The sequence below is a fragment of the Palaemon carinicauda genome, chromosome 39, assembly GCF_036898095.1.
Source record: "Palaemon carinicauda isolate YSFRI2023 chromosome 39, ASM3689809v2, whole genome shotgun sequence".
In the NCBI taxonomy this organism is placed as follows: Eukaryota; Metazoa; Arthropoda; class Malacostraca; order Decapoda; family Palaemonidae; genus Palaemon; species Palaemon carinicauda.
Window position 1 is genome coordinate 21,022,150 of NC_090763.1, and position 14,719 is coordinate 21,036,868.

Genomic DNA, 14,719 nt, shown 5'->3' on the forward strand with positions numbered 1-14,719 from the left:
AACTGGGTCGTGAAGAGATGTGGTGCTCTTGACTCCAAGTTTCAGAAGTACTGTAGGTGCTGAGGAGGGAGATTACTGTATACATCTCTGAAACTGCTCGATCAAGACCTCGTCCCTGCTCCCTCTGGAGGACGTCAAGGTGATGACTGAAAAGTGGAGGAAGGCTAGCCAAGACTCCCTTCACCACAGGGTTGTTACAGTTCGGTATATCTTGTTGGCCCCTGCTGGACCTAAGGCTTCTCCAGTAGATAGACAAGGCCATAAGGCTGTCAAGATTGGCTAAAGACAATTCAATCCTAAGGAGGGTAATCCTCAAAGGCCCCCTTTTCAGGGCAAGAAGGCCAGATGAAGAGGAGGAGACCTAGTACACGTCGATGAGGTCCCCACCAGGGTGGCATTCTCCCCATAGTACCAACGGGGGACAATGTGAGAGACTTGGGTGGCAGAAGTGGCAGTGCCATGTGACTGAACCCTGGACAGTCAGTGTCCTCCGTTGGGGTCATCATCCCATTCACCAGCTTTCCTCCTCCCCTGATTTGTCCCCAACCAGATCTTTGTCCTTTGCTAAGGGATCGGCGACGGACATAGCCCTTTGGATAGAAATTCAGACTATGTCAGAGAAGGGCACTCTCCAAGAGGTCCTCGATGGGACTCCAGGCTTGTACAGTCGACTTTTTATTCAATAGAATGGTCTTTATAGTCTGAATTGGGCAAGAATTAGTATCCAAAGTCAAAAGCCAACATTTTACTGTCTCCATTCCACATCAGATTCTTCAGATTTTAAGTACTTGTAGTTGTAAAACTTACTAAACCTGATGGGTACTGGAGGCCTCAGGTGGCACATTTAGTGCTTCTATTGTCCATTCTATGTCAGTTAGAAAAGACTACAGTGTACAGTATAGTACAGTTAAAGAACATTTATATGGGTTCAGCATACAGTCAGCCCTTGTTATTCGTCAAAAGCTACCACTGAGTATGGTCTTTCAACTGTAGGGCATAGACCTCTCATCCACCTTCGAGAAGTCTTGCCCGTTGTGGGATCTCAGGCCATTGGAATGGGATGTGACCTTGGTTCTCAGGGCTCTTACTCATACCCCATTTGAGCATTTATAAAGGTTGTCAGACAGGAATCTGACACTCAAAACTGTCTTCTTGGTAGTCTTAGTATCAGCAAAGAGAGTGAGCAAGTTGCACAGTCTCTCTTATGTAGTTACCTATTCTTTCGGATGGAAGGAGATCTCTTTTAGTTTTGCGCGGGAGTTTGTGGCCAAGAGGTAGAGGTAGAATCCGGCAGCGCATGACCCCAGGTTCGAGTCCTACACCATCCTCTTCCTCTGGGAGGTGTCAGGTGATGATGAAGATGAGATGCTCTTGTGTCCTTTAAGGTCTCTGCAGTGCATTCTGACAAGGATCCAACATCTCAGGCCTAAGTGTAGGAGACTCATCGTTAGCACTGGCAGGTCTAAAAAAGAAGTGTCAAGGAACACCATGTCTCTGACTTTGTGAAATGATCCAGAGAGATTACACCTCTGCTGATGAGACAGTTGAGGCACCAGCCAGGATCAGATCTCACGAAGTCAGGGGTATTGCCCTATCTCTCTATTTCGAAAGAAACCTGTTGGTGGGACAAGTACTGAAGGCAGTGGTCTGAAAGAGACAGACCACCATCTGGGCTTTTGAGAGATTGTACCTACAAGTGCTTGGACCTGTGGTGGCTGCTCAATCCATCTTGTAGCAAGCCCAGCTCTTTATGATGACATTGCATCTTGTCAATGTTATTGTTTAGACATAAGTTGGGAATGAATGTATTATAACTGGCTCTTCTTATTTACAGTATTTGAGAGGGTCAGCAGTTGAAGCATTGCAAGCTGGTTGAATTAGATCCTGGTAAGTTACACCTCCGAGCTCCATTCTTTAACACCAAAGAAGTATATCTCACCAGCCCCCAAGTGAGGTTGGGGATTATTTAGTACTAACCCATGACTCATATGCTTAGTATTTGGTTCAGCCACTATTTCCCCTTTGGAAAGAGGTTCCTTTGATTTTGATACGATACATTTTGTATACCTCAGAAAAGTTAAGAATCATCCTGTCTGATTCAAGGGGGACCTCCAACCCTCCAAGCAGGGATTCTCCCTAATTAAAGGACAGGAGTTTGTATGGTTCATTGGAACAAATGATAGATCTTAAAAGTAATTTGTATTTTTCCCAGCCATACAAACCTGAGTCCTTTAATATAACTTCCCTCCTCAAACCACCCCTCTAAGCCTGGGGTTGAGGTAGCAAAAAGTGAATAGAGAACTGACTGTAAGGGGCATGCAGGGCTTTACCTGGCTCCCTCAGCTGTTGGATAACAGCTTATTATCCATTTCAATGACCAATTCCTGCTCATGCCGTAGTAATCTCTAATTAAAGGAATCAGGTTTTTATGGCTAGGGAATATGCAAGTTACTTTTAGAGTTTGTTTAAACAAGGTAACTCAGTTTTATGAAGGCTTGAAATGCTAGTCAAGGAGGTATAACAAATATAAATTGATACTGCAGATAGAACATGAATTAGTTGATGGGGTTTATAACATTAAAATTATTTTTTATAAAGTATTTGGTGCAATCGTTAAGAATAGAATATAAAAGAGCTAAGGTTTTAGTTGAGGAGGTTATATTATTGTACAGTATTTATATATAGGTATACTTTTTCATAATTGGTGTCTATTCCAGGGAATATTGCACATGGAGTACCTTGGCTCATCAGAGCTTTACAAAGCTGATGCGTTGTTTGCAAATGCCCGTCAAATGCTTGCACAGTATCAGCAGAAGAGAGCTCAGAAAGAGCAAGAAATTTTGCCCATGTTTTATTGGCCCTATACCATTCTAACTCCAGACAAGGAACTTGAGTTGCTTAAACAGATTAGGAACAACATAAGGAGATCCCACTTTGAAGAGGCAGTAAGTATAGAATTTTATCTTTTAAAAGTTGGTCTCTTAATTACCACTTTCAGTTTACCAGGTTATTAATTTTGTGTGATCTTCAGTGTAACCTTTTCTTGTTAATTGCATGCAATAAGCTTTATTTGAGTATAGAGTAGGATTTAATTCTGTTAAGTGATATTTATTGAAGAAAGAGAATAACCATGATTTTACAGAAGTTCAATCTATGGATAAAGCAGGTGACTAAAGAAATAAAGTTACTTTAGTTATATATCTATATAAAGGGGACACTGCTAAGGTGCTGTGTATGCACTACTTATGATCCTTTGGAGGCACATTGCAATTAAACATTTACTTTTCATTCATCACCTATAATCTTTACATTGCAACCCGCTTTTTAATTTTCCTCCATTTCCTTTAGCCTCTCACAGTGCAGTTGTTATCTTTGATTTTGTTCTTTCTCCTTCCCCACCTCATTTAAAAGAAAATCCTTTTGTCACTCAATTGAGTCTCAAGAATGGGACTTGGATATCTAACAGAAAACTTTGCAGTTATTGATATCACTTCTAATTAATGAAGATTGAGGTGCAATATTTTGGACTTGTGGACTACTCAAGCCTTGACTAAATGTAATCTGAGAGCAAACTTTCTTCTTTGTAGAGATATAGTCGTCACCAGATAACGCTGGATATTGCTGATTCTTACTTTATTTTTGTTTTGTGACAAATTTTTTAGGAATGGCCGTAGGCTCTATAATTTTTATGACAGATTGTGCTTAAAATTATGCTATACTTATGTTTTAACTCTCTATGTGTTTCTGTATTATGAAACTTATTATGTCCACTTACTGTAATGGATATTAGTCAGGAATTTGAATTTCAACTGTACTTGGGTACCTTTGCTCATACTTTCTGTGACTGAAGTTATGTTGGAGAAAAAGCAGCGTGTCATTAGAATTTTAAGGAGTTATTATATTTTATTTTCAGAATGATGAGAGCCTGCATTTGATATCCATGACCCAGCAAGGTGTGGACTACTATCAAAATTATGACCGGTTTGCATTGTCCATTCACATTGCCTTGGGATTTTTAGGCTGGATTTTTTTAATGATATGTCATCTTTTAAGGGTAAGTTTGAACTGCTGTGGGTAAATCTTTCTCATGCTATAATTGTATTATTTTATATTCAATTGGTTATTGAATGAAATTTATTCAAAGTTTTCTTTATATATATATATATATATATATATAATGTATATATGTAGATAGATACATACATATATATATACATATATATATATATATATGTATATATATATATATGTGTGTGTATATATATGTGTACAGTATATATATATATGTATCTATATCTATATATATATATATATATATATACACACACATATATATATATACATAGATAGATACATATATATATTTTTGATACATTAATGTCTGGATTCTCTTAACGACCTCGGGATTAGAACCCCAGGCAAAATCACACAAAGACAAGAGCTTGTGACCGGCCAGGAATCAAACCCTGGTCTGGCAAGCTTGTATAGACAGTGACTAAACCACTTGGCCAAGTGGTTTAGTCACTGTCTATACAAGCTTGCCGGACCAGGGTTCGATTCCCGGCCGGTCACAAGCTCTTGTCTTTGTGTAATTTCGCCTGGGCTCTGATCCCGAGGTCGTTAAGAGAATCCAGACATTATTGTATCAAAAATATATATGGCTTATTTGAATATGAAAAACACGTCTAAATGTGCAAAATTTATCATATATATATATATATATATATATATATTTTCGGGCTCAAGCCATGTCGTCGTGATGGAAGTTCCTTAAAGTAGCTTCCTGAGGGATATATGTACTACAGTGATATTCCTAGAGAATTTTACCTTTAGGTATCCAGAATTCTAACTCCTGCCGCGAATATCCTTAAAATTTCTCCCAAGGATATCGCATAATATCAGCGGACGCATTCTTGACACGCCTCCATAGCAATCTGCACCCCAAACAGCATTTTGGCTTCGAGGAGGATGGCAAAATAAAAGGGAGCCGTCCAAAGGCTCTCCCCGCTCTCGTAATACTATTGGGAATACAACAGCGCCTTTCCCACGATGGCGGACATTTCTTTTTTTTGTAGCGATCTCGCTCGGTGATATTTCCTGGTGATCTAACTTTTCGATCGTTTTACAGGATTATTATTATGCTTTCTCCATCTTCTTCCGCCTCTGGAAAGTTGAGTATCGGGTCTTTACTATGAGTATATTTTAGCTCCTGTTTCACAATGAAATTGGAGTATTTTATTGTTTTTAAGAGCTAGGCCAGTTACTGAAGGCGCCATGGCGCCGTCGTTCGTTAGGCATGTGTTATTTAGATAGCAGAACGACTTCCAGTTTTTAATAGCTTTATTTAATTATTTTATTTATTTAGCTATTTAGGCAATTATTCTTGTAAAGTCTCGATAATGTGCATAATTTTTGTTTCCCCCTTTTCCCTGTCGATCGTATAGTTAGAGTTTCGGTGATTTAGGTAACCGAGATCTCGTATAGCCTAGGTAACCTTACCTAGACGTTTTACTATACGTTCAGACTTTCCCCGGTTACCCTCGTGTATTGTTTTCATTCAGTGGAGACTGATACCTCCTAGAATGTTATGAAACATTACACGTCTCTTCGGAGACTTGAGGGTAATCTCTTTCCCTCTGAGTGTTGCCTCAGGCTACAACCCTAATAGCCGTGCCTTGAATTTTATTCAGACATGGCTAACTTAGGGTTTGTCCTGCCTCTTCCCTTAACCGTTGGTTGTGGTATACCATTGGGTTTTGGGATTTAGTCAGAATCTCAGAGTATTTAGTCTTATGTCGGCGACTTGCTGGCAGGGCGAATGGGTTGTAGGATACCATCATTCCCCTGCCGGCTAGGTGGCCGGCAATGGAGGTTAGCCCTCATTAGCCGCACTTGAAGTTATGGTAGGATACCATCTTCTCCTTGCGACTAAAAGACTAGTCCTATGCCACAGTACTCTGGGCGGAAGAGTAATTTTCTTTAGCCTAGGATACGTGGCACTGGAACTCTGTTTCTTCTTTGTTGAGAGGAGGCGGCAGTGCCGCCATCCCCTTAACTGTGTCGGCAATCTCTGGGATGGAGAACTGAGTCTCTCCTGTTCCCTGGGATTCTGCCGATACCGAAACAGAGTTTCTTTTACAGGTGGTAGGACTGACAATTTTTGCCAGTTCCTTTCACACTCGTTACAGGACCCTGTTCCCTACCCCTCTGTCCTCTTTTGATGGCTGAGCCATTGTCTTTCTTTAGGCCGGCATCTTGCAACCTTCCTTTGCTGGTAGGTTGCCGGAGCCAGCCAGACTCCCTCTCGAGCCATGTCTTTGGCTGACGGCAGAGCATACTGCCGCCAACCACATCATCTGTCGGCAATTGCCGGCGTAGCCAGCAACTGCCGGCCCAGCCAGCAGCCAAGATGGCTGCTGGCGACCATGATGGCCGTGAGAGGGAAGTCCCTTCTGTTCCCAAGGTTCTTCAGTCCTCCCTTGGACTGCTGCTACAGGTCCTGTTGCCGGGGTACTACCGGCCAGGCCGGCACAGGTAGTGCTGACTCAGTTGGCAGCACACCGACTGTACTGGTACTGCTGGACTTGCCGGCCGGCAGTGTATCGGCGGTACCTTGTCGGCAATAGTACTGTAGCTGCATGGAAGCCTGAATGGTACATTCTCCCCTTCTATTAGAACCTTCTTTCTGGAAAAAGGCAGTCAAATTAGACTTTTACATCCTTAATTACTGTACAGTATACATTCACAGTAAGGAGTAGCCTTTTTTCCATGCTATCTCTCTCTCTCTCTCTCTAGCTAGCATGCCGGGTATGCCGGCAAGACCTAGCTATGCCGGCTACATGCCGTCTGAACTACTGTATATTTTATACAGGTAGCCAGTATATCTGCATTATAGAATATACTGCAGATAGAAAACTACTATATAGTTTATACTAGTAGTTATTTCCAATATATTTTGGATATCCAACACAGGCATTTGCTGAGCCCAATCCTATATTGAATGATATGATTTCTTCATATCCTGATTAGAAATCAGTATTAGGATTACCCTACAATATTAAACACTTCAAGGCAGGAGTAATGCACTCCTAACCCTTAAAGGGTGAAGCCTTTTTCCTTGAGTCTCCCTGATCGGGAAACTCTATATTTTAATATAGTAGGAAGACTATAGCAAATAGGCTGAGTGGGATATACAAATATGTGTCTTTATTTTCCTAGTCCAGCTGGCTTCATGCTAGATGGACCATACTGTCATATGCTACTATGAAGGCAGCATAATGACTAGACTACAATACATGATGTACAGTAGCCAGTAAATTGCAATATAGACTCACTGCAATTAGAAAACTACAGTACCATGATACAGTAGTATTTTCTGACATACCTTGGGTACCCTTGTATGAGCATTCTGCTGGTACCGTTCATATATTGAATGAATAGTTTTCTTCAATATTCTGATCGAGAATCAGTCATCCTGACCCCACAGTATTAACATTATTTTGGGACAGTGATTTGATACTTCTCTACCCCTAGGGGTAAGAGTCCTTCTACTTGGAGTTACTCTATAGAGAAATCTCCATGTAGTTAATACTGAGGGGAGGCAACAGCATTTGCTCACAGGGGTACACAAGTATGTATCTCCTACTATCCCTTTATAGCTTACTATCCTAAGCTACTCTATTGTAAAGGACATTTGCATGTTGATTGTTAAGGAGATAATCCATTGTATACTCATTTGGTTTTCCTTTCTTTACAGGAGGAACACCAGATACCTTGTACTGCAGTCCTCTGCAAGGCCAAGAGTAAGTATTTTTACGGTCATAATACTTGCAGGTTTCATGCCCCCTGCAATATTATTTCCGGATCCCTACATTATTGGAACCCACAGGTTTGCAACATATGTCGGACATTAATTTCCGAAGGTTTTGAAAATCCCAAGTCTACAGAGACTAGGGATACAGCTCAATATAAATTACGCAACAGGGTGAGAGGCTTTCAAAAGATCTCTCCGGGACCTTTCCTACCTAATGACGGGATGCGTAAGCTACTATTTCCGGAAGCAAGTGAGGAAACAGTAGTGCCTCTGGAGCTAACTACATCCCGTGACGGCCAGAAAACCTTTGGGATTAAGGGCAAGAAATGCCCCAAGGTAGAAGAGGAAAATGTTGCGTCGGAATTTCCTACGCCTGTGCCGGCTTTAGAGCCATCGATGTCGACATCTTCGTCTTCTACCCCTAATTTGGATAATGTGGTACAATTATGTATCCAGCTGAAGAATCAAATAGAGAGCTTTCGTAGACAAAACGAAAAGCAGGAAGTAAAACGCAAGATAAATCCTCGTAAAGTTTCTCTTGTCGCTTCCCAGGGGTCAGTCAGATGACCCATGAATCAAGACCTACCAACATGCTCCATAACCAATCCTGGAGGTTCGCGGAGCAGATGCCGATTTCAAATGGCAATCTCTGCATCTCAGAGAAAATAGGTGCTGTTCCTTTGGACAAAATTCAATTCTGGCCAAGCTTTGATGCTTTCCCTAATTGTTGGGTTCGACTGAAGTACGAACCAAAGTCATGAAAAGAACGGAACCAAAGGAGGTCTTGATTCTCAACCATGATAAGGCACAGACTATCCTTTCAGGTAGTCTAAGAAAGGCGGGTTATTCAGAGTCGAAGGTATTCTCACTGAATAACGGACACCCTTCCTTTCTTGCTCCTACTTCACTCTCATTCCCCTTTATGGGGAAGGCATTTACTTCTGTTGCCAAAGCGGTAGAGGCGGGTAAGCCATGTCCCACACTCGATGAGTGCAAGCCTTTGTCACCAGCTTTTCCCGGACAGGAAAAGGATTGGAAGGAAGTCCATTTGACATTTTCAGTAGGAAAATTAGACAAGGACGTCGCAAGTCGACAATTCAAGGTATGTCTCCCTAAATTGTCTGAGTTGCTCTTGTGTAATTAACAGGAGTCAAGGATGAACAGCTAATTGACTGGGACTGTCAATTAAAGGGAGAAGTGGTCACCCTTCTTAGGTTTGACTTCTTTTAATTAAGTGTTACCATGATAACACTAGCTCTGTTCAAAATCCCAGGTGTGGAATTATACAAATAGCACTAGTGCCGGTGTACGAAGTACACAGTGCAGATAGAAGTAACCAGTACAGGAATTATGAAGAGAAATTGTTTTATAATTTTTCTTCAGTCTGAGAGTGGCACTCATCATTTCTTCCTTCAAGAAGGAAATATAGTCTCTGTACTTGTTACAGGTATAATCCCATTGTCATACTACATTCATTTTACTGAACATCTTTTAGTCATTTATTAGTAATAAATGTCTATTAGAATGTAGTGCGTCCACCTTCGCCAGACAATTGTATATATACATCCCAGAGTTCTTCAACTTACCAAAGTAAGTATCCCTCATATATTTGTATGCATTAAATTTTAGATATAAGAGACACTGATGTTATTTTAGCAAAATATACAACTATGAGGCTATTTGTATATTCAGTGTGTACTTATGTTTGGTCATACTATGTATGTTAACCTCAAGATCCCTTTTCTACTGTCTAGAATGACTCTTCCCTGTAGGAGGCAGGAAGCACTAACATTGGTTATGATTAGTGATGGTGACGAATAACGGTAACGTCCCTTGTCTCATGTGGTCCCAATGACCATAGAAAAGGTTGCTATAAGGTTAAGGCACTGATTAAAAATCCACAGATACACTAATGCTCTGGTATGCTTCCATCACGACGACATGGCTTGAGCCCAAAAAACAGATTTTGAGCGAAGTGAAAAATCTATTTTTGGGTGAGATGGCCATGTCGTCCTGATGGACCCACCCATCTCTTCTAAAAGAAAAGATCTTCACAGTATCCTCCCATGGTACTGTATCTGTAACACCACACTCAATGCTACAAGGAATGTCCGCCATCGTGGAAAGGCGCTGTTGTATTCCCAATAGTATTACGAGAGCGGGGAAAGCCTTTGGACGGCTCCCTTTTATTTTGCCATCCTCCTCGAAGCCAAAACGCTGTTTGGGGTGTAGATTGCTATGGAGGCGTGTCAAGAATGCGTCCACTGATATTATGCGATATCCTTGGGAGAAATTTTAAGGATATTCGCGCCAGGAGTTAGAATTCTGGATACCTAAAGGTAAAATTCTCTGGGAATATCACTGTAGTACATATATCCCTCAGGAAGCTACTTTAAGGAACTTCCATCAGGACGACATGGCCATCTCACCCAAAAATAGATTTTTCGCTTCGCTCAAAATCCGTTATATATATATATATATATATACATACACTACATAAATACATATATATGTATATACATAAATATATATATATATATATATATGTATATATATATACATATATATATATATATATATATGTATATATATATATATACACACACACATAAATACTTATGTATATACATAAATACGTATATATATATTATATATATATATTTATATATATATATATATATATGTGTGTGTGTGTGTGTGTGTGTGAAACTTGAGCATCTACTAAAATTCTGCATGGCCAGTATAGTCAATGATGCAAACTCATCTGTTAGAGATGACTTGTTCTACAAAATGTTACAACAGACATGAGGATATGTGTAATTATGTGTATAGATACCTGAACTGAACAGACCAGTGTATTAATATTATATAACTTTTTGTGCGAGGCATTTACATCCGGGAAAGTTTTGACAGACAAGCTAAATCTTGAGAAATCAATCAAATACTGTATTAAATTTCTCATGTTAAGATAGTGTGTTGCTTTCTTTTTTATGTTCTCTAAAAATTCATTTATTTCCATTTTAGTTTCTTCATGCTTAATTACAATTATTTACCTATATTTTTTTTTATAATTCCAGGATCATAGTGCTGTTTTAAGAATGGCCGGTGGTACTATCGAGGGTCGAAGAGTGTCCAGATCATCTGTGCTGCTTGCCCTCATTTTGTTAGTCTGGGGTATAACCAATATTACCAAATTATTAGGTAACTATTAATGAACATTTGTTTTCATAGTTGGTGTATTTCTTAACTTTTATCACCTCTATTTAATAAAGAGTAAGTGTCTGGCTATGTATATGAATAGATTTCTTTCTGGTCACGCCCAGCTCTTCCCATCTCTCGGGTAGTGGAGTGGTTAGTCATATCCTGGTAAGAGAAGGGTACGTGTGTGTACATATCTATCTGAATATTTAGTCATCATATTTGATCGGTTGCGTACACTAGTTTTGATATAATGCATCAGGCTCCTTTACTGGGCCACTAGATTTATTTTTTATTATTGTCCCATATGATTTTTAAATTTGAGTTTAATATTTTTATCTTAGGAAACATTTTATTTTATCATATTGGCACTAGTATGATATGCTTAGCATTAATGTATGAGAGATCTGTATGCATTTTGTTTTCTCCAGAGATGTAAATTTATAAGAAGAGGAGATAGAACTTATTTCGTTGAAATAGTATTGGTTCATGAAAAACTCTAAGGTGGATGCTAAGGTTGCTTAAAATTTTATATAAAAGAACTGGCAAACGTGGATTTTCTAGAATCTTGATGTGGATTAGAAGCTGATGTTACTCTATCTGTTACTGGTCAGGCCTCAGTTGATTAATATAGTGCTTTTGATAATTCTTGGTTTTCTTTGGTAAAGATGATCTGAGGAATATTTGGTTTGATTTTTAGCTAACATTATTATAGAGAAGAGATTATATACACATATGATATGTATTCATGCTCTAAAAATACCTTTTTTTGGGCAAAACCTATATAAAATTACTTGAATTCTTTTTTTCTTGATAATATTGAGTGAAAACATTTTGTAAATGTATTCTTACATTTTTTTCATACACATATACAAACCTTTCATCCTTTGAAATAGTTAATGTCATCAGCAGAACTGCAACAGGTGTTGAAATCATTAAAGAGGTAGTTAACAATAGTTGGTGAGCTCAGGCGAGTAGCCCCACTCACTCTTTTGTGTAAGACTTGTCATTACTGTTTTTGACTGCACTGTGTACAGATATACAGTACTGTTGTTTTGACACTGCATCAGTTTATGGCTTAGTCGTTGATAGAGATCACACTGAATTTGAGCTTTTTTAGGTGGATGATTGTTTGCAATAATCCCCATGTGCTGAATATAGATCAGGGTTTCCTGGCTTGGTCCTGAAGAGTATGCTTCAGGATCAAAGAAGAACCAAGATCTCTATCGGCAAGTTTTTTTTCAGAGTTGGAGAGTTGAGGTGATGGGTGAACTCCAGCATTTGCTGGAAGCTCTTCTTAAGCAGACTACCTACAACCAAGTAGGGCCTTTATGTCATATTCGAGGGAGCTAATATCTGAAGCTACTTCATCCTCAATATCCCCAGTGCCAGTAATTTCAGTGGTGACCCCCAATGAAACCATTGGGGATACCAGTGTCATTGACCCTGGTGGTGATTCCTGCAATGTGTGATGCCAACAAAGGGTTCTCTCAAGGCCAGTGAAGTATGTGAGAAAGCTCCCTTGCCAGTAAAAGTTGTGCCCATCACACCTGTGCTGGTCACTCCTATGCCAGTCATCCCAGTGCCTGTCACCCCTGTTCTTGTGATCCTGTGACCCATGGCTCTCATTATCCTTGTGCCAGTAACCTCAGCCCCTGTGTGTGTTACCAGGGATAGTGCCTACTTCTTCTCACAGGAAAGTAACCCGCAATGTTGTGGTTCATGTTGTAGAAACCACTGTTGTTTCTTCCATTGATTAGGGTCATCATCTATTGTTGCTCTGATGTGTGAATTCTCTGCTTCCAGAGCATGAAAGAAAAGTTGATAAGAAGCAAGTTTGTTCTGCTTTCTTTTCCAATTTTTTCTCCTTTTCTAATTTTTACCCTTCATCTAAGAAGAAGTTGAGTAGGTCTAGGGAGGCCAGTTGTAGAAAGTGCCATAAACTCTTGATGACACCACTTCTCTTTCAATCCCATCCTTATGCCAATCCTCGGGAGGGGTATTCCAAGTGGCTAGTCCAGCTTCACCAGTAGCCAGGCTGGTTTTGACCTTGGTTCTGTGCCTTAGTCCCACTGCTGGCTTGACTACCCTGTTAGCCAGGGCTACGGCCTCTTGTCAAGACCCCATGGGTTTTGGGCTTGGGGTATGGTTGATTGCCTAGTTAGGTAGATTGACTGGCTAAGTAAGGCCCCACTCTCTTTCTGTTAACCAAGTGTTTGAAGAGACTAAGTGTCCTCTTTCATCTTTTCTCGATGTACCAGGGAGTGCTGCTTCCTTCTCTTATAAGGGTTCTGTGTATCCCATACAGTATGAGAAAATGGCACTTCTCAAGGATTTTGTTTCGCACTTGTGAACAGTTAGCAGCTACTGGTTGATGATTGACTCTCTACCACAACGAAGAGAGGAAAGGGTACTTGGTACCTCTTCTGTCTCTGGTTTGAGCAATGCTAGGTATATTTATCTACCAATAACAACCAGCTGGTCTGTCATCAGTCCCTGATTACATCCTTAGAATGGAATGCTTGTATTCATGGGATGGAGATTAGATCCCCTGAGCACCTTACCAAGCCATCTTCCCTTAGGAGGGATGAAGGCGAGAAGGATTCTCTTGACCCGAGGGTACATGACCTTGCCCTAGTACCAACTAAAGCAGAGAACCCTGAGTTGGAGTGTTCCTTGTAATCATTTGTGTGTGCAAGGAACTTAGTATGGCATCCATGGTGCCAGCTTCAGGTAAGGACCTTGGTTAATGATCAGCCCATAGTCTTGGTACCCCTGAAGTGTCAAGACCTTCTCTGGAGTTGCGGTTGTTGGATCTAGCTAGTTGGGCTCTGAATCAAGTTGACTATGAGATCAGTGGATCTGAGAACTATGTTGCTTCCAGTCGATTCAAAAAATCCTTCTCCTTGCACCTTTGAGGCAGTGAAACTTAGATCACAAGGAACATCCCTCTCGGCTACTAAGTTTGGGGCCAAGGAGACCTCTGTCATAACCGCTCTCTAAGGAGTCTCGTGGTTTGACCAGGGGTCAGGTGCTGTGACACACTTCATGAACACGTTGTGGAGTTATCATCCCTTGAATATTTGGAGAAGTGCAGGAGACTCATGTGAAAAGACTGACCATCCTTATACACTAGTCAGGGAGTATACCAACACATTCTTAAAGACTTGTTCTTGGGCCTATGGTGGCTGCTCAAGTAGATGTGGGACAGAAAGCATACTGTTTACAGTAACATGTTTGATGTAAGTCCAGATAAAGGGTAAAATGACTGGCTCCTCTGCTTTTTTAATGCACTTCACATGGGATTGAAGCGGTCATACTGTTACACGCTATGCTTGACACTGATGTTGGTAAGCTAATTTTCAGAGCACTATTCTTCGTACACTATACTAGATATGTAAGAATTAGTCCTTCCCCATCCTCTCTTAACAAGGGGGAGGGTAGTAGAATGAATTGCCACTCATTGGCTATCGTATTCCAAGTATTTCATTTTGGACTCCGTTTCCCTTTTGATGGCGAAAGATACCTTCATTGACTGAGCACAGTATCAGGTACATAACTGGCTACTGACTGTGCCCGGCTTACTTATCCCTATGTTGACTGATTGGAGGTTACTGCAGTTATCTTTCTACAATTTGGGACCAGAGAGACTGACATATTCCAGTGAAGAAAAGAACCAACCAGTTTTAAAGGATGAAAGGCATGTAT

General features: G+C 40.4%; 1 protein-coding gene across 1 annotated transcript in view; it reads left to right on the plus strand.

Moving 5' to 3' along the window:
• Positions 1 to 14,719, plus strand: part of LOC137631064 (GPI ethanolamine phosphate transferase 1-like) — a 135,673-nt gene that overhangs the window by 43,994 nt on the left and 76,960 nt on the right. The window contains exons 6-8 of the mRNA XM_068362667.1: positions 2,718 to 2,945; positions 3,914 to 4,054; positions 10,891 to 11,014. Of these exons, the coding sequence (XP_068218768.1) occupies positions 2,718 to 2,945; positions 3,914 to 4,054; positions 10,891 to 11,014 (493 nt within the window). The remainder of the gene's footprint in view (positions 1 to 2,717; positions 2,946 to 3,913; positions 4,055 to 10,890; positions 11,015 to 14,719) is intronic.